Source organism: Diabrotica virgifera, chromosome 9, assembly GCF_917563875.1.
Source record: "Diabrotica virgifera virgifera chromosome 9, PGI_DIABVI_V3a".
Classification (NCBI taxonomy): domain Eukaryota; kingdom Metazoa; phylum Arthropoda; class Insecta; order Coleoptera; family Chrysomelidae; genus Diabrotica; species Diabrotica virgifera.
The window spans coordinates 216,125,777-216,150,317 of NC_065451.1; the positions used below are offsets into that span (position 1 = coordinate 216,125,777).

General features: G+C 30.9%; 1 protein-coding gene across 9 annotated transcripts in view; it reads left to right on the forward strand.

Moving 5' to 3' along the window:
• LOC126891622 (fatty acid CoA ligase Acsl3) overlaps positions 1–24,541 on the forward strand; it is a 153,762-nt gene that overhangs the window by 60,319 nt on the left and 68,902 nt on the right. For 2 of the 9 annotated variants that reach the window (XM_050660832.1, XM_050660837.1), the window contains exon 2: positions 6,334–6,364. The exons of 3 other annotated variants lie outside the window; for them this stretch is intronic. In XM_050660832.1, the coding sequence (XP_050516789.1) occupies positions 6,342–6,364 (23 nt within the window). In that variant the 5' untranslated portion in view covers positions 6,334–6,341. Of the gene's footprint in view, positions 1–6,333; positions 6,365–14,620; positions 14,781–19,898; positions 20,191–24,541 lie in introns of those variants that run through there. 4 more of the 9 variants (XM_050660835.1, XM_050660840.1, XM_050660834.1 and 1 more) reach the window with 4 other exon arrangements.

The following is a 24,541-nucleotide window of genomic DNA, read 5'->3' on the forward strand; positions in this document are numbered from 1 at the left end:
AACTTGCAATGCGAATTTATAAATAGTAAATAGTCTGGGTTCCCCAGTCAATAGCTCCTAATTGCAATTGGGTTTTTTATCTATTATGTTAAAGATAAGTTAAAATCAAAGTTGTTAATATTATGTTGGAAGAAAATATGATTTAGGTAAACAATGATTTATTTCAAAAATGAATAAACATTTTCAATTTCGTTGCAAAACGAAAATACAGCCGCATCATATTCTAGTCAAATCAGAGAGTGCAGCAAGCACCCCTACCGGTTTCGAAACTTATTAGTCTTTCCCTGACGTGCAGTCACGATTTATTTGTTTAAAACATAAAATTAAAAATAAAAAACGCATGTTTAAAACAAAAAAATATTTAAAATAAAAAAAAACATGTGTTTTAAACATGTTTTATTTGTTTAAAACGTAAAATTTAAAAACAAAATAAAACATGTTTAAAACAAAAAAAAAACGTTTAAAACAAAAAAAAAAACATGTGTTTTGTATAAAATTAAAAAACATGTTTTTTGCAACCCTGCATTGTTGGTGACATACCACAAACAAAAGAATTATGAGGAGAATTAGAGCTTCGATAAGGGCAAAATGGTACTAAGAAACAGAAAATTTGGCAAAGCACAAACCATCAAAATATGGAAAAAAGGCATTGAAGAAGAAAGAATAAACGATCCCAAAACTACAAGAAAACCAACATAAGAACCATTTTAAATTGTATCTAGAGCGATACGCTATTATTTTTTTACTAATTACTAATTTTGCTAATTTTTTAATTTTTATTTTTAATAACTTTTTCAAAATGAAATAATACGTTCCATTTAAAATTCGCATGCGTAGAATGACCTGTTAGTTTTAAGAAACGAAATATATCAGTTCTCAGCTTTAAAAAAAAACCAGATGTTATACGCCCTTGTATGGGAAATTACCTTATCAGACCCTAGGCCCATAAATTAGTTTTAAAACCACAAACTAATGTTTTTAGTTCAGCGGAGTCGTTTTCACCAGTCTCGGTCGATTTCGCATCCCGGCAAGTGGTCTGACACTCTTACGAGATCTATAAGCAAAACACCTTTTTTTACCAAAATAAATAAGTATATTATTGACAGTTGTTTGCGTTTTAATTAATATTTATTTTATATAATTTTAATTCCGTCAACACACACCAAACGGAACATTATATACAGGGTGTAACAAAAATACAGGTCATAAATTAAATCCAAAAATAGTTCGATTGAACCTGCACACAAAAAAAGTTACAGCCCTTTGAAGTTACAAAATGAAAATCGATTTTTTCCGATATATCGAAAACTATTAGAGATTTTTTAATGAAAATGGACATGTGGCATTCTTATGGCATGAACATCCTAAAAAGAAATTATATTGAAATTTGTGCAGCCCATTAAAATTTTATGGGGGTTTTGTTCCCTTAAACTCCCCCAAACTTTTATGTGCGTCCCAATTAAATTATTTTTGTAGTACCATTAGTGAAACACAATGTTTTTAAAACTTTTTTGCCTCTTAGTACTTTTTCGATAAACCAGTTTTAATCGAGATATGGCTTATGTTTTAATATGTTTACATAAAAATTTTATGGGGGTTTTGTGCCTTTAAACCCTCCAAATGTTTGTGTACGTTCCAATTAAACTATTATTGCTGTACCGTTAGTTAAACACAGTGTTTTTAAAACTTTTTTGCCTCTTAGTATTTTTCAGATAAGGCACCTTTTATCGAGATGTGGCTTCTTTTTTAATATGGTTCAAAGTATACCTCAAACTGTAATTTATAAATAAATTTTCATATTATTACCAAGTCTCTAAAATCGTACTTAACAATACACAAATATGTGGTGGATTTGACAAAATATTCAAAATATTTCAAAAAAAACTAACTTTTCGAAAAAGTACTAAGAGGCAAAAAAGTTTTAAAAACATTGTGTTTAACTAATTGTGCCACAATGATAATTTAATTGGAACGTACACAAAAGTTTGGGGGGTTTAAGGGAACAAAACCCCCATATAATTTTTATGGGGTACACAAATTTCACTATAATTTTTTTTTCAGATGTTCCTATCATAAGAATGTCACATGTCCGTTTTCAATAAGAAACCTCAAACAGTGTTCGATCTATTGAAAAAAATCGATTTTTATTTTGTAACTTCAAAGGGCTGTAACTTTTTTTAGGTACGCATTTGTACTAAGGTAAGTTAGGTTCAATCGAATTATTTTTGGTCCCAGAATATGTGATTTAATTTATGACCGGTATTTTTGTTACACCCTGTATACAGGGTGTTGGTAAATAAGTATGAAAAATTTTAAGGGCTAATTCTACATGAAAAATTAATACCAGTTACCAGTTTGCCCTATAAACATATGTCCGCAAATGCTTAGTTTCGGAGATACGGGGTGTTGAAATTTTTATTTCAAACTGCCAATTTATTTATTGCTCTAAGACCAGTTGAGCTATGAAAATGAAATTTGGCGAGTTTTAGGAAGTAGTTATTACGAATTTTTTGACATACAATTTAGAATTTTGTATTCATCATTGGCGCGCCTATGGGCAATGGTCTGAATTATTTTAAAGAAAAAAATAGTACGCCACTGAGATATTTCGAATTAAAAATTATTTTTATATTCCACGTCTAATTTATGATAAAAAACCTCTCTTGCCTTTTTTTCATATGATGCACCATTTTTATGCAGAAAAATAAAACATCTTGGCGCGTATTTTTCATTTCTTAATACATCATCAAGAACTATCCAATATAATACTAAACTAGAACAATAACAGAAAATATTACTAATAAGATTTCAACTAGGTGCAAAGCTGCAAGAAATGTTTAAAATGGTCTCCTTTGCAGATAACAGAAGAATTTGATATTCATCATTGGCGCGCGTACGGGTAATGGTCTGAATTTTATGAAGAAAAAAATAGTACGCCACTGAGATATGTCAAACTAAAAATCGTTTTTGAATTTCTCGTTCAATTGACGACAAAAAATCTTTCTTTCCTTTTTTTTAAACGAGGCGCCGTTTTTATACAAAAAAATAAAACATCTTAATTACCAAGTATTTGAGGTAGTTTCCATATGCATAGAAACTTAGTTCAAATATTTTGTAAACGTTAAGATGTTTAATTTTTTTTGCATAAAAACGGCGCCGCATATGAAAAAAATGCAAGAAAGATTTTTTGTCGTCAATTCAACGAGGAATTCAGAAATGATTTTTAGTTGAATGATGAATATAAAATTCTTCTGTTACCTGTAAAGGAGATCATTTTAAACATTTCGTGCAGCTTTGCACCTAGTTGAAATGGTATTAGTAATATTTTCTGTTATTGTTCTAGTTTAGTATTATTATATTGGATAGTTCTTGATGATGTATTAAGAAATGAAAAATATGCGCCAAGATGTTTTATTTTTCTGCATAAAAACGGTGCATCATATGAAAAAAGTCAAGAAAGATTTTTTATCATAAATTAGACGTAGAATTTAAAAATAATTTCTAATTCGAAATATCTCAGTGGCGTACTATTTTTTTCTTTAAAATAATTCAGACCATTACCCGTAGGCGCGCCAATGATAAATACAAATTCTTAATTGTATGTCATAAAATTCGTAATAACTATCTCCTAAAACTCACCAAATTTCATTTTCATAGCTCAACTGGTCTTAGAGCAATAAATAAATTGGCAGTTTGAAATAAAAATTTCAACACCCCGTATCTCCGAAACTAAGCATTTGCGGACATATGTTTATAGAGCAAACTGGCATTAATTTTTCATGTAGAATTAGCCCTTAAAATTTTTCATACTTATTTACTAACACCCTGTATAAAGCAGACTTTATCAAACTGCGACGTGATAGACCTTTTGTTTTGTTTTTCGGATAGGTAGGTTTTAGCGCTTGCTCTCTTTTACTCCTTGCTGAGTTTCTTCGGTATTTTAGAAACTAGAAAGATTTAGCAACTAAACGCCATACTGTGTGTGCGCATGCGCTCAGTATTATGAAATTTTACTCTCAATAGCGCCTAAAGAAGTATAACTTCAAAAAAAATTATCTCATATAGTCAAAAATACTAATGCCAAATTTTTGAAATTTTGTAGTTTATAACTATATCTCGGGATCTGCTGAATATATTTTTATCTTTCTTTTTTTTAACTTGTATGTAATTTTTCTGTACATTACAAATATGCCATTCGTATATTTGCAATTTGACATTTATTAATTAATAAAAAGTTTAATTTGTTTAAACAATTTTTGAAAAAATAATGTTTTCCCAAAAATCCATGTTTTTAATCAGACTATCATTATTAATCATACAAAAAGTTATCATTTATTAAAGTGAACTTTAACTTTTTGTATGATCATTAATGATACTATTATAAAAAAAATAGATTTTTGTTAAGTATTGTTTAAACAAATTAGACTGATTATTAATTAATAAATTTATAAACAAATTGCATATTTGTAATGTACGTAGAAATTACATACAAATTAAAAAAAGAAAGATGAAAATCCATTGTTGTTTCGGAGATACAGAAAATTATATTAGTTTGAAATTGCTTTTTCGGTATTTTAACTCGGTTTGAACTACAATTTTGAAAAACCGTAGAGGATGCTGTGAAAATACAATGTTTATGCAAATTTTTTAACAATAAATACAAATCCCATTATTTAAAATGGCATCAATGAAATTCCTTAATTATTGTAAACAAATTAGCTGTGAATTAAAAAAAAAACACATGGCCAACTTTGTCCCTGAACCCAGGCAATTTTTTTATTTGAAAATTCGTGTTAAAATACTAGCTTTTCGAATATATAAAAAGATTGTTCCTACGGACAATATTTGTAAAGTTATTCTAAATGTTTATAAACTACAAAATTTAAAAAATTTGGCATTAGGATTTTTGATTATATTGATTAATTTTTTTATCTTTTTTTAATACATTTTGATACTATCACTCTTCTACTTTCATTTGGTATACTCAAAATTGCCCTATCTTCATTATTTTCTGTCTTATGTTATTGCAAAATAAAGGTCTCTGGGATAAACAAATAGAATAACTCTTAAACTAATTAATGGATCAGTCTCAAATTTTAAAGGTTTGTTAAGTATCCCAGTACCTAACTTTGGATGAAACACTAAAGTTCTAAGATAGTTTTAGTAAAAGTTATTAACAAATAACGATTTTCACTTATTTTGCAGTTTGCGTAGCAACAAATTAACTTTTTAACTTTCAAAAATCGGCATTTTAAAGGTTTTTCAATGTTCTAAAAAATTGAATTTTGTAATTTTATGTCAACTATTTAGCTTTTAAATGGGGTGCAGAAGATCGAAAAAATCGCGATTTTTGCACTAAATTGTTAATAATTAAAAAACGGACGCGAACTCTAGGCAGGAAACAGGTAGGTTTTCTTCCTATAGGTTTACAATAACTAAAAAAGTAGTCAGCTACCTGGATCTTTGAGTGTACCGAGAAAATCCTTATTACCCTGGACTGTTACTCATTACACGGCGGTTGGAGCGTTCGGTGTAATGGGTAAGTTACCATGAGATTGCTTGAGCCACCATTGGAATGTCATCGGGCGTTCTAACCCTTGCACGTTTCAAATTCTTAGTGTATAAAAGGAGTGTATCTGTTAGACATATTAAAATATCGATTCTCAACAGTTCCAAAATACCTTAGTTACCCATCTCTATCTTAAAAGCACACCGCGTTGATTGGCCAACGTGTTGCTTCGTTCAATTCAAGTTCATTTGTTTACTTTTATTTTTGGCAAGATCGTGTATATTACTTGAAATATGTAAATATATCAAATTTGTGAATAGAGTTATAATAAATGGATGTATTTACATGCCAGAATTTTGAATGTGGTGGTAGTTTTGTAGATTCCAGCTATGTTGCCAATTTTCAACAATATTCGTATGGCTAATATTGTGAAAAGGGGATGATAAAAATATGATAATAATAATATGTAATTATGGAATTTTCGTATGGCATTTTTGCCGGGGAGATTCTGTTGGATTATTCCGGTGCAAATTTCATCTTTAACCCCCTTTCAAATAACTAATGTCAATGCACACTAGCCCAGAGGGATCTGATCCTTTTCATGATGCATAGGTCGCTGATGCAAATCAGTCACGAAGGACCATCCAAAATATGTTTTTCTTTTATTATGTGTGCACAATTTTTAATTGACGCTTATATCAACGATTTTTTAAATATTTTCTTTAACCTTCTAGTACTTTTTCTTTTAGTTTCCTTCAGTTTCACATATTGGTTTAAGTTTATACAACTGTATTATACGATACTTAAGATAATTTCATTTTCAGTTGTCACAATGATGCCAGGAAAGGATAATATGTGAGTAAAACGTACCACTTGCACGTTTTGCATGGTTCTAAATACACTTATAGCCTTAATGCCTGTACTTAGTGCACTTTAAGCTTGTATTTAATGTACAATTAGGGATGTAATAATTATTTTAGTTATTTATTCAAAAGCCCTTTACAGTTTAAAATCGACCTGTGAAATCCACTTGCGGTGTACGTCCGGAACCTGTTCCCGGACAATCCCAACGCCCTACCAGCCAGGAATACCCCAGGCTGTGGGTGAAAAAACGTGATATAATTCAGGAATTTTTGAAACTTATCAGGTGTTGTAAAGGACGATGCCAGGAATAACTTCTACTAAAATGTAACCAAAAATATTGTGCGCTTTTTTTTATTGCGATTTTCATTTGTTAAATTTGCAATTTTTCATGATTTTTAATTTTGCAGCTTAGGATATTGATTTTAGAGAATAACTTTTTAATAGAAAGTTGTAGTAAATTAAAAAACCTACAATTTGCGGTATGGTAAGTTTAATTTCGTTAATTGGTTATTTTGTTTTTTACAATTTCATTATTTGTTGTACAAATAATTTTTTTTATTTTTTAAAGCTTTAAAATGAAGATCTTTCAATTCCAAACATAAAAAAAATTGTACAGCCAGATTAACGAATTTGTTGCTTAGATATTATAAATTGTTTATCCCAAGAGGTCAAATGTCGAAGGCTATAACTTTTTGAAAAAAAAAATCGTAGAGTTGGCGAAACATTTAACCTCCTTCTAAAGAGTTATATTTTTATATTCTGATGTAAATAAATGCGTAAAACATTTTTAAACCTCTAATTTTTGGGTTTGAAAATAAGGGGGCAATTTTGTTATAAACATTTAGAGCTGAAGCGGCCCTGTACAATCTATGAGTTTCTAACTTACAGTTATTGTTGCTGAAGATGAAACGAAGATTTATAAAAAAATAAAAAATTTCTACGACCAACTGAATCCGAGATAATTTTGGGTTTGAAAATAGGGGGGCAAATTTCGTTATAAACATTTAGAGCTGAAGCGGCCCTGTACATCCTATGAGTTTCTAACTTACAGATTATTGTTGCTGAAGACAAAACGAAGATTTATAAAAAATAAAAATTTTCTACAACCAACTGAAGCCGAGATAATTGTTTTTATTTCTTAAATCGTAGTGCCTTTATTTATAACAATTAAGAAATTATTTTACAGTCATTGACTAAAGAAAGACCTATATTATCTTAAAATAAAAATTATTATAAAATATAATTACATTTAATTATTAAAAATTATTTTTAAAATCGGTGCTTTTGCAAGCGGCCGAATTTTGCAAATCGCCCGGCTCGCTTCAAAACCGCGCGCTCGGAAAATTTTTACGTAACTTGTATTAAATTTTGACAGAAAACAATTTAATAATATTACCATTATAATATACAGTCTATTTACCACTGTATTTGTTTTTCTTGATAAACTTTTATATGTGAAATCCAAAACGAATAGTCACTACAAGAAGAAAAAGTTTTATATTGTATATTATAGTAAGAAGTAACATTATTATTATTATATTTATATAACAATAATATATTTATTAATAATATATTTCATATAATATATGTATCATTTTTGTAATATTATTTCTTCAGAAATGAAATTTCACATATAAAAGTTTATCAAGAAAAACAAATACAGTTGAAAATAGACTGTATATTATAATGGTAATATTATTAAATTGTTTTCTGTCAAAATTTAATACAAGTTACGTAAAAATTTTCCGAGCGCGCGGATTTGAAGCGAGCCGGGAGATTTGCAAGATTCGGCCGCTTGCAAAAGCACCGATTTTAAAAATAATTTTTAATAATTAAATGTAAATATTTTACAATAATTTTTATTTTAAGATAATATAAGTCTTTCTTTAGTCAATGACTGTAAAATAATTTCTTAATTGTTATAAATAAAGGCACTACGATTTAAGAAATAAAAACAATTATCTCGGCTTCAGTTGGTTGTAGAAAATTTTTACTTTTTTATAAATCTTCGTTTTGTCTTCAGCAACAATAATCTGTAAGTTAGAAACTCATATGATGTACAGGGCCGCTTCAGCTCTAAATGTTTATAACGAAATTTGCCCCCTTATTTTCAAACCCAAAAATTATCTCGGCTTCAGTTGGTCGTAGAAATTTTTTATTTTTTTATAAATCTTCGTTTCATGTTCAGCAACAATAATCTGTAAGTTAAAAACTGATAGGATGTACAGGGCCGCTTCAGCTCTAAATATTTATAACGAAATTTGCCCCCTTATTTTCAGACCCAAAAATTAGAGGTTTAAATATGTTTTACGCATTTATTTACATCAGAATATAAAAATATAACTCTTTAGAATGAGATTGGATGTTATAGCCTTCGACATTTGACCTCTTGGGATAAACAATTTATAATATCTAAGCAACAAATTCATTAATCTGGCTTTACAATTTTTTTTATGTTTGGAATTGAAAGATCTTCATTTTAAAGCTTTAAAAAATAAAAAAAATATTTGTACAATAAATATTGCAATTGTAAAAAACGGCCATTTTGGACCTTTCGCAGGCTGTTTTGCAATAACCAATTAACGAAATTAAACTTACCATACTTCAAATTGTAGGTTTTTTTAATTTACTACAACTTTATATTAAAAAGTTTTTCTCTAAAATCAATATCCTAAGCTGCAAAATTAAAAATCATTAAAAATTACAAATTTAACAAATGAAAATCGCAATAAAAAAAAGCGCACAATATTTTTGGTTACATTTTAGTAGAAGTTATTCCTGGCATTGTCCTTTACAACACCTGATAGGTTTCAAAAATTCCTGAATTATATCCTGAAATCGACCTATTTTTCACCCACAGCCTGGGGTAGAAGTTCATCTAAGGGGAAACAACTCCGAAGAGCCCCACGTTGGGCGCCATGTGGCCGAGAGGCGTGGGTAGGGTCCAGCCGGACTTACCTGGCTCTTCGGGCTTCTTATCTGCATTTTCTCTCTAAAAGTCTGTCTTCGTTCATACTACGACCTGACATGATTCGATCTTCCAGTCAAAAACAATTTTCTGTAATTATAATTAAAATTTTGTAAAAGAGCCATAGAAAGCATGAATGTATGTCTAAACTCTTTGTGTCTATAAAACTCTTTTTAGAGAGAAAAGACAAGCTCTAAAAGACTAGGTATACATAATGTCGTGGGTAATATTAATACATACGGTTCACCATAAATAATGTTCAGAAATATGCTTACGATTAAGCCTTATCCAATATTTACTTGTTGACCTGCATGTATTTACTGGCTAGAACATTCTTTATATGATTTTTTTTACTGGATGATAATTTGAATACGTACTTCTTTTTTCTAACAATAAAACACTGAAAACGTTTGTTTTCTATACTTCTATACAAACGTTTTCAGTGTTTTATTGTTAGATAAAATGAACTTCCATCAAGTAACGGTCGAATTCCATCAATTACTTCTTTTTTACGTTAAATTAGAAATATTTTATGTCGGATAAAGCCTCGCTCCTGAACTTCCCTTGAAGAGCTCCTGAACATCCAAAATTTCACCGATGAAAACAATGAAAATGATGGAAACAATGGAGAACATGATTATCAAACGGCCGAATTAGAAATACCCCCACCCCCAAGCATGGAAGAAATTACGCATGTCATAAAAACGCTTAAAAACGATAAATCCCTTGGTCTGGACAATATTGATGCCGAGCTAATTAAAACAGCCGGTCATGAACTCATAAGTAAAATCCATCAATTAATAGAAAAGGCCTGGCAACAAGAAATAATGCCGAAAGAATGGTGTGGTAGTATTATTGTACCAATACACAAGAAAGGAAAAAATGAATCATGCATGAATTACAGAGGAATCTCACTAATCAACACTACATATAAAATATTGGCTTCGATATTTTTAAAAAGATTAATGCCATACGTCGCAATAATAGTTATGGTAGGGGAGCAAAGTGTGCTAAATGTGCAGTCACTCGAGCGTTATGGGGACCTATTGGGTTGTGAAGAGTAGGTCCTAAAACCAAAAAAAGTTAAGTCAAGTTTTCCATTTTAGTGGAGACTTTCCATTTTTAATTTAATTTTCCATTTCCAACAATCGTTTTTTTAGATTATAGCGCCATCTATCCATAATTCGAAAAAATGCCTTGAATTAAAGTTACTTATTTTTACGGAAGGAATCCAAATCTGCAATAAAAAATGGGGGATTCCATTTAAGATTTTAAAGTAACTCCCCACCCCACCTTCGTGGGGGGCCGTGTTTGGTGCCTATCGATAGATTTTTCAAAAATATTGAATAAGTGTATTTTTCAGTTTTTCGATCCGATGTTCATTTCGCGAAATATCGCGGGATTCATATTTAAAATATTAAATTTCTCGTTCTTTAAAACTTAAGAAATTTCATGTAAAAATTTTCTAGAAAAATTCTGGCTTCCGTTTTTCAGAATTGCCAAGAAGTAATCACGATTGATTTTCTAGATAAGGCTAGAATGCTGGAATTACCTTTAGTATCGAATCAGGATGTTTTATTCGTTATTTAAAAAAGCAAAAAAAAAACAAAAATATAAATTATTTTTGAATCAAACATAAAACTTCGAATTCAATGATTTTTTTAATTTGCTATATTTTTTCATTTAAGAATAATAATCCTACAAATAATAAATGACATGTATGACAATATTGTATGCAGTATCGCAGAAACCATAATTTCCTGAATAAATATAATATGAATTTGATGTAATGATAAAAGTAAAATAAAATTTAGAGAATTTTTCAATTATGTATTAAGCTCAATTTTAGTAAATTAATTATACAAGAGAGTACAAATGCAAGTAGAGTGCAAATAATTTAATTTAAAAATATTTAAAATATTAGTACAACGGAATAATCTAAATATTCTTTTGCGATTATTTTATAAAATAATTACTTATTTCTTGATCAATAATTTCCGCATTAAAGTAGATTGTTGAGCAAATACGTCGATTATTCCATCATTTTTAAGTTCATACAAAGCTTCTTTTTCTATAGCCATTAGCATAAAAGTGATCTTGTTTTATAGTACTTCTTAACCGATTTTTTATGCATTTCAATGTTGAAAAGCTTTTTTGCAAGATACTGGTGTCACTGAAAGAGTTAATAAATGGTTTATATTATACTATTTAAATTTGGATAAGCACACAGCACACTGATATAAGTTGTACTTATGCAAAACAGCGTAACAGCAAGCTATACAATCTTTACACTTTTTAGTACCACATGGGGGCGAAGTTTTCACGATATCAACATTGTCATTTGTTACTTCATGTTCATTATCACTTAGATTAATAATATCATATTATCATCCTTCATATTTTCTGTAGACTGAATATATTCATCATTAACTCGATCTTCTATAATCTCAGTATGTATTTTGCAAAATCCTATTTTTAATACAATCCATTTATCAGAAAAATCCACGAGTTCTTTTCTACTTGCAGTCGCAGATATGGTAGGATAAAAATTTCTTAATTTTTCAGTATACCATTTTTTATTGTATCAAAATTTCTAGGATGTAGAGTGCTTAGATCATCATAAAACGATTTGATTTGTCTTGATCAAATCGTTTTTTGATACTTCCAATAATTCGGTCAAAAATGTGCAAGACGTTTTTTCATAATTTTTTATTCTGCAGAGTACATACATGTTTGAAGGAAATTGTAAAACCACAAATATACTTGTATGTATGAAAATAAATAATATTATCTGTAGCAATCTATTTATATATATAGACTATAGAGTCTTATTCATTTACTTAAGCTGTATTTCACAATTAAAAAAAATTAATTTTTTTTTAAATGTTTTATTAATATTATTAGCAAAATTAACAACCGATTAGAAATTTAAATAATATTTTTTTATTACATCTAAAATTTTTTATGAAAACCTATTTGACCGGCCTCAAGAGGCCGCGGCCTCTCGGTGATTGCACCGATTCATTTATATGGCTAGCACGCCACTGGCATACATTGCATGCTGTCAAGAAACAATTCGTAGTTTTGAGTTTGAATTACTCGAACACCCTCCTTGTTCACCAGACATGGCTCTGTCCGATTATCATGTCTTTCTCACTGAAAAAATCTAAAATATCGTAAATTTTTTTCCAAAGAAGAGGTGATAAACGCTGTGAAGGCCTGTTTTGCGAAGAAGGATACAAATTTTTAAAGAGCTGTTTGAGGTTCGTTACATAAATTGATCCAGTTAGTTACATTATATTCCAAGTACATATTTATATGTTTGCTTTTATAATAGGCTGAGAATTTTTCAATTCATCCTCGTATTTATGCGACCATAACAAAGGGAAATATTGCAGAAACTTATGGAAACGTCTCAACGTTAGTGAAAGCATAAAGTGCAATAACCTTTTGCATGAAGTTAACTTTGTGCCCGTTCGGTATCTTATTTTTATTAGGATTGCTAGGATTCAGCGCGCGATTGAGTCTTCTTTGCCAAGGCCGAGAGAGCAGAAACAACATACCAGGGTTGATTTTTTGGTTCACCAGGTTTGAGAAGTTACGAAGTTGGCAAACCAAATTAAATATTAGTTTTGTTATACAGGGTGTCCAGAAACTCTACCGACAAACGAAGACAGGAGATTCCTCAGATAGTTTTAAGACAATTTAACCCAATTCACCTAGTCCGAAAATGCTTCCTAAGGGAGCTAGAGCTCTTTGAAGATGGCGTCATGTAATTAGTTTTTCTTGAATACCTCCAGAACGCTTCCATTTAGAAAAACGAAAATTTGTATACGTATCTACTTTCCAGAAATGAATCGATTCCATCCATTGCGAATTTCTAGTACTGGTCATAGGCGTCCGTTTTGGGTAGAGCAACGGTTATTTTATCGCATAACTTTTTTGTCTTCAACTTTTAAGCATTTTTGATACTGGATTATTAAATTGTGAGGTATTCTAGTACTAAAAGGTACCCTTACTTTAAGTCCGTAGGACACACCGTTTTCTAGAAAAATCGATTTAAAAGTATTTAGTTTTGGAAATTTGAAAAAAAAATTGAAAAAAATTAAAAAGAAAACGATGCATTTTATCAACTTAAAGCAAGAGTAACTTTTAGTACTCGAATATCTCCTAATTGAATAATCTTAGTGTCAAAAATATTTAAAAATTAAAGACAATAAAGTTATGCTATAAAGTAACTGTTGACTTACCCAAAACGGACGCCTATGACCGATAATAGAAATTCACCATTAATAAAATCGATTAATCTCTTGAATATAAATAAATATACCAGTTTTCATCTTTCTAAATAATTTTTTTTTTGAGTCTTCTTTTTTGAAATTCAAAGAACGAAAAATTTTCAAATCGATTTTTCTAGAAAATGGTGTATCCTATCGACTTAAAGTAAGAGTACCTTTTAGTACTAGAATACCTCACAATTTAATAATTCAGAGTCAAAAATGCTTAAAAATTAAAGACAAAAAAGTTAGGCGATAAAATAACCGTTGCCCTACCCAAAACGGACGCCTATGACCGGTACTAGAAATTTACAATAGATGGAATCGATTCAGTTCTGAAAAGTAAATACGCATACCAATTTTCGTTTTTCTAAATAGAAGCGTTCTAAAGGTATCTAAGAAAAACTAATTACATGACGCCATCTTCAAAGAGCTCTAGCTCCCTTAGGAAGCATTTTCGGACTAGGTGAATTGGGTTAAATTATCTTAAAATTATCTGAGGAATCTCCTGTCTTCGTTTGTCGGTAGAGTTTCTGGACACCCTGTATTTTAATAATATTAAGAGAAGATCTAGTGTTAATATTTCCTTCAATAATTTCGTATGTAAAGAGGTTTAGTGTTTGTTCAAGGATCGTAAATCACAAATTCTGAGGGAAATAACGCTATTTCACGTTGCCTTGATTCCCGTCTTTAGTTTTCATCTTCTTCTATTACGTATTTTTTAATCCCATCTTTAGACTCCCAAAATTTTTTATTTAGTCTTAATTAATGTTTTCATAGCACTGTTCTATATTTATATAGTTGTCTCAACTGACACAAATTTGATAATTTGTTATGTCCACAGACTAACCAAATTTTTATTACCTAATCCATTATAATATTCTAAACCTCAACGATTTGAATTAGCGGGTCTGGCCGTGAAAACAGTTTTAATTTTAGTTTAAAAACTTGTTTTGAGAGGAAAATAACAAATACCTAACACCATTCAATGCCAGTAACTTAATAAAATTTTGAATGATCTTCACCTGACATTTGTTTTTCGAATTCGTAGCAAATTTATTGTAGTTTCAACTTTTCAAAAAAATTTAAAGAATACGATTGATTTTACAAAAAAAAATGGAATGGAAGTTTGGTGGGAAATAGTCTGAAAAATGGCAAGCAGGTAAAATATTTTGAAGAAATAGTACTTACTTATCCTGGCTTTACACCGCATTATTCTGTTTGTCGTTTATAGTACATTCTTTCACGGTTTTTGCTCTAAATTTTAAAGAATCGCTTGGATTGACATTAAATTTGGCATACGCATAGCTTACATGTCAAAGAAAAAAAGTGATATTGTGCCGATGTGTGCTTTTGCCCTGGGGGTGAAAAAATATATGTCCAAAATAAGTCCGGAAATGGATAAACTGACTAATTTTAAGTAACTTTTGTTCTATAGAGCTTTTTCGCCAAGTCAACACTTGTCGAGTTATTTGCGAGTGGATATGTTCATTTTTCAACAAAATAACTACATTTTTAGACGGTTTTTCGCAAATTACTCAAAAAGTAAGTATGTTTTCGAAAAAAAAAAATGTTCTTAGCAAAAATATAGCCTGTAAAAAAGTAAAAAAATGGTGTAAGCGTTAGGTCTCTGGACCTCGTAGAACCAGAGTTATAGCCAATGAAAAATAGATTCATATTCACCAAATTTCAAATAGAATATTTCGAAGTGAAATATCCAAAAAATTAAGCACTTTTTGGGGAAAACCCATTATAACTTTTTTAAAGTGTTTAAAAAAAGCTTTATTTCTGTTTGAAAAAAAGTCTCTAGCATTAAATTTACGCAAGTTACGCTCAAAATAAAGTTGGTCCCTTTTGTTTTGGCAAAAAAAATTGGGAAGACCACCACCTAATTAGCAACTTAAATGAAATTAATCGTTACCGCTCTACAAATTATTTCACTTATGTTGTGTTTATATGATTTGTAATTTTCATCGATTCAAAGTGCTTATTTTTGAAAAAAAAATGGTTTTAAAGTAAAATTTTTAAAAATTTTAATTTTGAAAAATATGCTTTTTTCAAAATAACTTGAAAATTATTAGAGATACCAAAAATGTCGAAAAACAAAAAAAGTTAGCATTGCTTTTCTGAATATCATGTATTTTTTTGTTTTTCTGTTAGACAAAAATTGACTAAGATTTGGTGTTTCGAAATTTACATACATTCGTGATCAGTGACGCGTTCAACCCCTTTTAACTACAGCCCTTTTAAAAATAAGGACTTTGAACCGACGAAACTTACAGAACATATAAACAATACATACACGAGTCAAGAAATTTGTGAAGTCGTAACGATTAAGTTCATTTAGGGGGTAATTTTCCCGATTTTTTTACCAAAAAATAAAACGGAATAACTTTATTTTGAGCGTAACTTGTTTACTTTTGATGCTACAAATTTTTTTTATAAAACAAAAATGAAGCTTTAACACTTTAACCTTCCGTTACTCGCGCCAATTTTTTGTGATCGAATACTCGCGCACGGTGCAGAAGACCGGGTCCAAAAATATGGGTCAGCAATATTTGAAAAAAATTTTTTTTGCAAAATTGTGTACAATTATATTATTTAATGAATATATGATCATATAATTTTGTAGATATGCGTTTGTGTCAACATTATATTACTTTAATAAAAAGTAACTTTGTTCATCATCATCTTCATATGTTTCCTCGTCAGTCAATACTTCCTCCAATAATTTTAATAATCTTTGCTTCTCCTTCTCGTAATCCATATCTAAATACAAATAAACAAATATATCAACATTAAAAATAAGAAAAAGATCTTAAATTACCTTACTAATTAAAACTTACTACTTTTAATTACCTTACTAATTAATAGGTGTTGCCTAATAATAAAAGTACAATACTCTTTTTTATACTGCACGTGGACTTCACACACAGTTGACTGATGACTGAAGAGGTATAATGCATCAGCAATTCAAAATCTCCACTACAATCAGAGTTATAGGAAGTTATATAGAGGGCCGGTCTCATACAGCGTGTGCGAGTAACGGAGGGTTAAATAAGTTGTTATGAGTTTTCCCTGAAATGTGCTTTATTTTTGGTTATTTCACGCTAAAGTATTCCATTTGGAATTTGACGAATATGAACCTATTTTTAATTAGCTACAACTCTGCTTCTACTAGGTATAGAGACGCGATATATACACCATTTTTTTAAAAATTTTACAGGCTATATTTTTGCTAAGAATGTTTTTTCGACAAAATACTTACTATTTGAGTTATTTGCGAAAAACCGTCTAAAAGCGTGGTTATTTTGTTGAAAAAATGAACATATTCACTGGCAAATAACTCAAAAAGTATTGACCTAGTGAAAAAACTCTATAGAACAAAAGTTACTTAAAATTAGTCAGTTTGTCTATTTCCGGACTTACTTTGGACACATATTTTTCACCCCCAAGAGGGGGTAAAAACCACCCCCGGGGCAAAAGCACATATCGGCACAATATCAGTTTTTTTCTTTGACTTGTTAGCTATGTGTATGCCAAATTTCATGTCAATCCAAGCGGTACTTTAAAATGTAGAGGTTTTGCAATATTTTACCGTTAAAGAACGTACTATTACTACATCCCAATATTGATGTTTTTTTTTCGCCAGTTCCAGTGTAATCTAGGACGTCCTCTTTTCCTTCCATTTTCCGGCTTCCGGTTCATTTGGTATCCATTTCCGCATATGTCCATACCAGACTAATTTTCGTTTTTCCATTTCGTCATTAATTTAGTGTCAGTGAGTAGATTTTCATTATTGTCCTCAAGATTTGGTGTTTAGTTTTGCTTGTATTAATATCGTGACTCCATATAATCTAGTGCAATTGTGGTGTTTATTGTCTTTCCTTTCTCGATTTGTTTGTTTTTTTGAGTTGTTATGTACCAACAAGTTTTCTACGGTGTTTTCAACGTGTTGAGTTTTATTATAATTAATTTCCAAACCCCAGCGTCCCAATTCTTTTTCCAGCTTTTTTATCATGTAGACGTCGTCTTTGTCTTTCGCTAAAATTATTTGATCATTGGCAAACCTTGCTTGAGATTTATTCATTTGGCAAACTTTTATTAGAAAAGAATGTGGTCAGTCGAGATATACAGGTTATTGTCAATCTGTACGGGAATCAAAAAACGAAGGTGAAAGTCGAAAATGTCGAAACAGAAACCATATAAATCAAAAGTGGTATTATAAGGTTGTGTGTTGTCTCCATTGTTATTCAATCTGTACACTGAAGCTATTTTTAAGGAAGCAATATCAGAGGAAGGACAGGGTATGTCAATAAACGAAAAGAAAATTGGAATAACATAAGATTTGCAGACGACATGACACCGCTATTTTTGCAAACACTCTAGAACCACTGCAACGATTAGAAATAGATTACATCAAGTCAGTATAAAATATGGACTATATATTGATATATTTGAGATCTGGTGCTCTAGAAAAAAATTTGAAAATACCATGGATCCAACAAGTTACAAATGCAAAAGTGTTAAGAAGGCTACAAAAGGATTGCGATGTGATAAAGAACATCAAAACAAGAAAGTTGAAATATGTAGACCCCAATACCAGAGGTGCGAAATATGAGATATTAGGCTCATAATGCAAGGTAAAATTAAGGGTAGAAGATTCATAAGGAGAAGAAGAATTTTCTGGCTTAGAAACCTAAGTGAGTGGTATATAGTTGCAGGTCAGTACATCTTTTCAGAGCAGCCGCCAATAAGTTACGGATAGCTGTGATGATAGCCAACCTCCGATAGCAGAAGGAACTACAAGAAGAAGAAGATTTGTGTTTTCCATGTGCCGGGAAGCTAAACCGATGACCTAGTCCTCTTCCTTTCTGAACAGGGCTTGAGACTGGCTACGATAGACTTGCAGCCGATTTTTAAATACTAGTCCTGTAGACAGGGGGGGTACAACGGCCTCCTTAATTCAGATGGACTTACCCAAGTTTTTTCTATGTGTTTTGACCCGTAGAACACGAATTTTTTGGGTTTATTTTTTTACATCTCTGAGCAACCCATTGCAATAATCAATGCATTCTGTGAACTTATTTAGGTGGACTTACCCAAGTTTTTTTATGTATTTTGACCCGTAGCACACGAATTTTTTTGGTTAACAGTTGATCCGGATGTCGATAAGATTGTTATAAACAAAACTTGAGGAATTACATAACATCGATTTTTCGCAAAACAAAACATTTTTTTTGTATTTTTTGGGTGATTCTAAGCAAAAAATGTCCTTAAAGTTTTTTTTAGAATGCATAGTTTTCGAGATAAACGCGGTTGAACTTTCAAAAAATCGAAAAATTACAATTTTTGAACCCGAATAACTTTTGATTAAAAAATAAAATAGCAATTCTGCTTACTGCATTTGGAAGTTCAAGTCCAATTCTATCGGTTTTAATTAATTGCATTGCTAAATTTTTTTTATTGTTAAACAAAGCTATAAACACAGTGTTTCCCGTGCCCAATGCATGCGTTTTAATGTACGTTAAGCCGCGTTTACACGATTACTTTTGGCGAGACAATTGTCATTGCACAATTGTCATCACGTGGTTGCGGATTGTCTCGCCAATTGTCATCGTGTAAACGCGGCTTAATCTACGTAGAAATTGTCTGTATGCGCGCCTACTCGTTCGATTTTAAATTAGAAATGCGTTGAAAGCATCATTCAAGCACTATGTGTTTATAGCTTTGTTTAACAATAAATAATTAATTTTTAGCAATGAAAATAATCAAAACCGATATAATTTGACTTGAACTTTCATTTGCGGTAAGCAGAATTGCTATTTTATTTCTTAATCAAAAGTAATTCGGGTTCAAAAATTGCAATTTTTCCCGAAATGACCCCAAAAATACAAAAAAATGTTTTGTTTCGCGAAAAATCGCTGTTATGTGATTCCTCCAGTTCTTTGTTTGTAATAATCTTATCTACATCCGGATCAACTGTTACCCAAAAAAATAACTTGAGGAAGTCCATCTGAATTAAAGAGGCCGTTGTACCCCCCTGGCGACAGTACTATACATTTAATACTGGCCTATTTCTTTCAACATACTTAACAAAAAAACTTCCACACTTATTTGTTATGATTATTAATAAATTTCCATACTAATTAGTAAAACAAGTCAATCAAGTAACATTTTCGTTTCAAATTAAAATTAAATAAAAGTTGTGACAGCTCCTCAGTATTGTCCCTGTCCACCGTCATTGACAAACTATCTCTCATATACATATCTCTCATCCGATCAGTTCTTTGGCAAGATAGCAAGTAAAGAGAGAAAAATTCTGTATACCTCTTGTTATCGATCATTTTTTATTATAATAGTTTTATCTGTATCGCAATGTAAAAGTAGTACTTTTGTATTTATTTCATTGGGGAATGTCAAAGTGAACACACTTCCTTGTGATACTCAACTGATTAGTGCGTGTTGATTGTGATAATTTGTGTTTTTTGTGTTAGGTTTATTTTTTAGGTTTTCTGTTTTTGTATTTTATATTTTGGCCAGGAGGATCGCATCATGACTGTGTATTTCGGGTATGTATTTACTTTTGAAATGGACTGTTATTTTATGGACTGTTCTGCAGGGTTTTTAAATTGTTTTTGAGGGCGCTTTTCCATTCTAAGTTTAGGAGCAAAAGTTCCCGAAAACCTAAGTGATACGTTTTATCGTTGTTGATGTACAGAGAGTTAAAAGTTTAATATAAAAATTAAAGATTTGTTATAAATCAAAAAGCACATGGATTTTTTTCAATTTGTTTTTTTAGTCTATGTCACAAATGATTTTTTTTTAATGTCCAGTTCATATCCTAGATTCTAGATATATCTTCTTACGGTGCCTGTCCGTTCCGAATGTTGGCGATCATTCTGGCTATGGTGATTTTGTTGGTTGCTATACGGAATAGTTGCGTTGAGGTCTTTCTATACCATGCTTTCAGGTTAGCAAGACAGGATGTTCTTCTTCTTCGTCCTAGAGCCCTTTTTCCTTCAATTATACCTTGCAAAGTGCATTGGACTAGCTCGTATCTGCCTTGATTTCTCATTATATGTCCCATGTACTGCAGCTTACGGCCCTTGGTGACTTTGTCGGTCCATTATATCTTACTTACGGATACTTACTTACCACCATATCTCACTATATATCCTTAAGGATACTTACGACCATATCTCAAAAGCCTGAAGTTTTGATAGAGTTTCCGCTTTAAATGTCCACGTTTTTACTCCGTATACAAGCACTGAGTACACGTTACATTTAAGTAGCCTTATTTGTGATTCTATGGTGAGGTCATGGCTCTAGAACACAGAGCTCATAGTCAAGAATGCACTTTTTGACTTTCCGATGCGACATCTAATCTCTTGGGTATTGTATCACGACTCATTTATTATAATTCCCAAGTAGTTGTATTGTGAGACACGTTCAATGGTCATTTGGTTCACATACAGATTAACTCCAGTTATGTTTTCCTTTCTGATGATTATTAACTTGGTTTTGCTGGTGTTTATATCCAGTCCATATGTTCGACTTGTTTCCGTTATTATGTTCATTAAGTTTTGCAGCCCTTCTATGGTATTGGAAACACTATTGTATCATCTGCATACCGCAGGTTACTGAACTTGACTCCATTTATTGAGATGCCTTCATCAATATCTTAGCCTCTTCAAAATGTGCTCTGAGTACAGATTGAATATCAGAGTTGAAAGTATGCACCTCTGTCGACTGCCCTTAAGATTTTGACCTGATCTGTATATTCTCCATCTATTCAGAGCACCGCTGATTGATAGGTTAGCTATTCTACTCTATACAGCTTAGCTACCTAAATAGATAGATAGATTCAATGAGTAGTAATTTTCTACATCCTTAATTGATGGATTCGACCGTTACTTGATGGAAGTTCATTTTATCTAACAATAAAACACTGAAAACGTTTGTTTTCTATACTTCCACAAAATTTATTATAACTATGTGACTACAGCTGTTTCGGCAGAGTGCCTTTCTCAAGTGATTTAGTTTACTATGTGTTTGCCTTTTTAAAGTCTTTAACTGAAGAGGTTGAGGAGTGGGGAGCTGTTTGTCTCGAGTTGATCATTCAGAATTATATCTGTATATTTCAATTTATTAATTTCCATAGATTCTAATAAAGATAGCTTAAGGCCTTTATTTTGAATATGCAAAATTTGAAACTCTTCGTTAAAAGAATGATTATTATCTAGAAGGTGAAGTGCGTATGTAGAAGTATCTGTTTTTCTATTGTTGAAAGCCTTTTTGTGTTCTGCTATCCGTTTGTCAAAGGTTCTGCCAGTTTGACCGATGTAAGTTTTCGGACAGTCACCACAAGTTAGTTTGTAGACACCACTCTGTAGTTGTTTTCTCTTTCGGCTCTTATTGTTCTTAATATATTTGCTTAAGTTGTTGTTAGTTCTGAAAGCTAGTGTTATTCCTTTCTTTTTTATGTATCTGGCTATTTTTGTTGTTATCTTGTCAGTATATGTGATAGAGCAGAAGGTACTGGGTTCTTTCTATGGTGGTGGATAGACTAATTCCAGGGCTTTCTTATGGAGTTTTTGGCTTAACAGCATTATACCATAGCATGATACGTAGACTGACAGAAATTCGTGTGTCAAAAAATAACTTCGAGATAGAACTGAACATCATTAAGCAAATAGCAGTAAACAAGGGCTATAACGAACAAACAATTAACAAAATTTTGAACCAAAAACTCCTAAGAAAGCCCTGGGACTCCCTGGGATTAGTCTATCCACCACCACAGAAAGAACCCAGTACCTTCTGCTCTATCACATATACTGACAAGATAACAACAAAGTCAGATACATAAAAAAGAAAGGAATAACACCAGCTTTCAGAACTAACAACAACTTAAGCAAATATATGGTAAGAATGGTAGCCATTTTATAAAAACACATTAAATGTGATTTTTTAAACATTTAAGGGTTTGTACCCTAACCAGTGGTTATATCCCTGGGTTGATTTTAAACTATAGAATGTGTTTGTTCGAAGTTTTCTCTTTTTTTGAGGTTTTTACACCTATAAGACGTAAGTTTCACTTTATAATTTTTTATGAATAAGATTTTTCAACTTAGTCTTTTTATAGGATAGCTCTGATGATGGCATTAATATGCTGAAAGTACTTAGCTGATTTAATAAATTTATTTACACACTATCAGTCTTTTGAAAACATACACCAGTTCCCGTTTAGATTTATATAGAAGTGTGTACAAGTCAAACAGTCTTTTTCTATTCTATTTAAATATATTAAGAACAATAAGAGCCGAAAGAGAAAACAACTACAGAGTGGTGTTTACAAACTAACTTGTGGTGACTGTCCGAAAACTTACATCGGTCAAACTGGCAGAACCTTTGACAAACGGATAGCAGAACACAAAAGGGCTTTTAACAATAGAAAAACAGACACTTCTACATACGCACCTCACCTTCTAGATCATAATCATTCTTTTAACGAAGAGTTTCAAATTTTGCATATTCAAAATAAAGGCCTTAAGCTATCTTTATTAGAATTTATGGAAATTAATAAATTGAAAAATACAGATATAATTCTGAATGACCAACTCGAGACAAACAGCTCCCCACTCCTCAACCTCTTCAGTTAAAGACTGTAAAAAGGCAAACACATAGTTTCACTTGAGAAAGGCACTCTGCCAAAACAGCCAGTTACATAGTTATAATAAATTTTGTGGAAGTATAGAAAACAAACGTTTTCAGTGTTTTATTGTTAGAACATCCTTAATCTCTGGCTTTTACAATTTATAAGGCAAGGGACAAAAGGGAGTCTACAATATGCAGTCACATAACATATATCAAAATATGAAAATTTCATAATAAGAAACATACGTTGTTTTTAATTTAACTAATCTTTTACTCTTTTCGTCCTCGATGAAAAGACAACCACACTCTATTTTGTGCTTCTTCTCATTGTACTCTTTTATGCTTTTTCTCTTTATAAAAATAGAATATCTAGCCATTTCGTTTTAGTCATTACTTTTTATTTCATGGCTTACTCGAAAATTTCTTATTTTGTTTTGTTTCTACTAACTGTTTTGAGTCCGATTCTTAGTGGTCTTCTTACTGGCTTTTTGACCTCTTCTGTTGTGCTGTTTGTCTTCTTTTCATCCTAATTGGGATTGAAGTCTTCCTCCCTCCTTTTATGAATTTTCTCCATTTGAAGCTTCCTTATCTGTGTGGGGTTTTTATGGGTTTCCTTGCTGTTCTTATTTTTCCCCTTTAAAAAATTGAACAAGACTATTAGATAATTTTAAAGGGAAGGAAATGACACATCAGAAAAGCCTCTGTACACACTAGGTACAAAAGTTTGGACAAATACCATCAACTTTGCACTGTTGATAAAAGATAAAATGCATGAGATCATTGCAGTCAACAAAAATTTTATTCAAATCCTTTGAAATTTGCACAAGCATTATAACTATGTGCTACATATTTCATTGATAATCAGAATGACTAATTATGTAAAAAATTTTATCTAAACTACGTTTTACTCAGCAGCGGTTCAAAAATAATAATTTATCAATACCTTATCAAATTTTTCGAGTATTCAACATTCTGACAATTTCTAAAAAAAAATTGTAACAATTTACTTTGCTATCACATTGAATTTGACCGTGGAATCGTGGTCAAGGCTCTTCGTTTTTACAACTTTTTATGTCTACAAGGAAATATAATGTTATATAATTATATTTGCGGTTGAAAGGTGCTTTTTTATTGTGATAAAAGTTTTATTAAATATTCATCAAATAAATGGCAGGTATGCAGATGTAGCTGCATTTTTTAGCATCATTTCTGTAGTTGTAGCTCTATCAAATATAAAAACCGACTGGAAAACCAACGAAAATTAGC